This window comes from Orycteropus afer, unplaced genomic scaffold (assembly GCF_000298275.1).
Source record: "Orycteropus afer afer isolate SDZICR_OR568_19922 unplaced genomic scaffold, OryAfe1.0 scaffold00176, whole genome shotgun sequence".
NCBI lineage: Eukaryota > Metazoa > Chordata > Mammalia > Tubulidentata > Orycteropodidae > Orycteropus > Orycteropus afer.
In genome coordinates this window covers 520,354-521,377 of record NW_006921763.1, presented here as the reverse complement: position 1 = coordinate 521,377, position 1,024 = coordinate 520,354, and the positions used below count along the sequence as shown (strand labels likewise).

Genomic DNA, 1,024 nt, shown 5'->3' with positions numbered 1-1,024 from the left:
AAAAAAATGCTGTTAAACTGCCAAATCATATGTATATCAGGATTATTCCATTTTTAAATTAAAAGTTTATAAGAATGTATACATTCTATATGTGCAGATAAAAAGGTCTATAAGTCTGAACCACTAATGTGGTGTGGTTAACATTTGAATTTGTTTATATGATGTACTTTCATGTTCAATAAGTATGCATTTCATTTATAATATAAAGCAAATTAAGAACAACAACAAACTTTTTATCAAAATTGCAGGGAAAAAAAATAAATCTTGTTTTGAGCTATTAAATGAGAGATTAAAAAAAAGAAAACCAAATTCACTGTTGAGTCAGATCCGACTCATAGCAACCCCTCCTTGGATTTCAGAGGCAGGATCACTACGGAAGTAGATTGCCCCATCCTCCTTCTGAGAAGTGGCTGGTAGGTTTGAATCGCCAGCCTCCTAGTTAGCAGTCAAATGCCTTAGGCACTACGCCACCAGAGCTCCTAAATGAGAGATAAATAAGTACAATTATCTTCTCTCTTTTACAGGGAAAATGATTAAAATGTATTTCCATTACTGATAGTAATAGAGCACTGAATACTTTTACTCAATTTCCCTGCTTTGTTATTTACTTATTTAATATTAACTTTTAAGTTACATATACTTAGAAGCACTATGGCTTTTGGTTAAGAGAGATGGGTAACACTTTAACACACTTACTGTATGAAGATTTAAATTCCGCAACGTATTTTTCAGCTTATTGTAATTTTTCCCTATGGGAATCTCTGTCTTTAGCCATGGAGGTAGTCTTAACCTGAGGAAAGACAAACATAACCATCTGTTAACAAATATAAACTCACAGCCATCGAGTTGACTCTGACTCATAACAACCCCCATTGGGTTTCTGAGGTGGTAAATCTTTATGGAAGTAGACTGCCCCATCTTCCTTCCACAGAGTGACTGGTGGGTTTGACTGCCAGAAGGTTGGCAGTCAAATGCCTTAGGCACTACACCACCAGAGCTCCTTAACAAATATGTTGTTGTTGTT

The 1,024-nt window shown here is 35.2% G+C and overlaps 1 protein-coding gene across 1 annotated transcript in view; it reads right to left on the bottom strand.

The window, feature by feature from the left end:
* The window catches only part of LIAS (lipoic acid synthetase), a 37,558-nt gene that overhangs the window by 33,237 nt on the left and 3,297 nt on the right, over nucleotides 1-1,024 (bottom strand). The window contains exon 2 of the mRNA XM_007947170.2: nucleotides 697-790. Coding sequence (XP_007945361.1) covers nucleotides 697-790 — 94 coding nt within the window. The remainder of the gene's footprint in view (nucleotides 1-696; nucleotides 791-1,024) is intronic.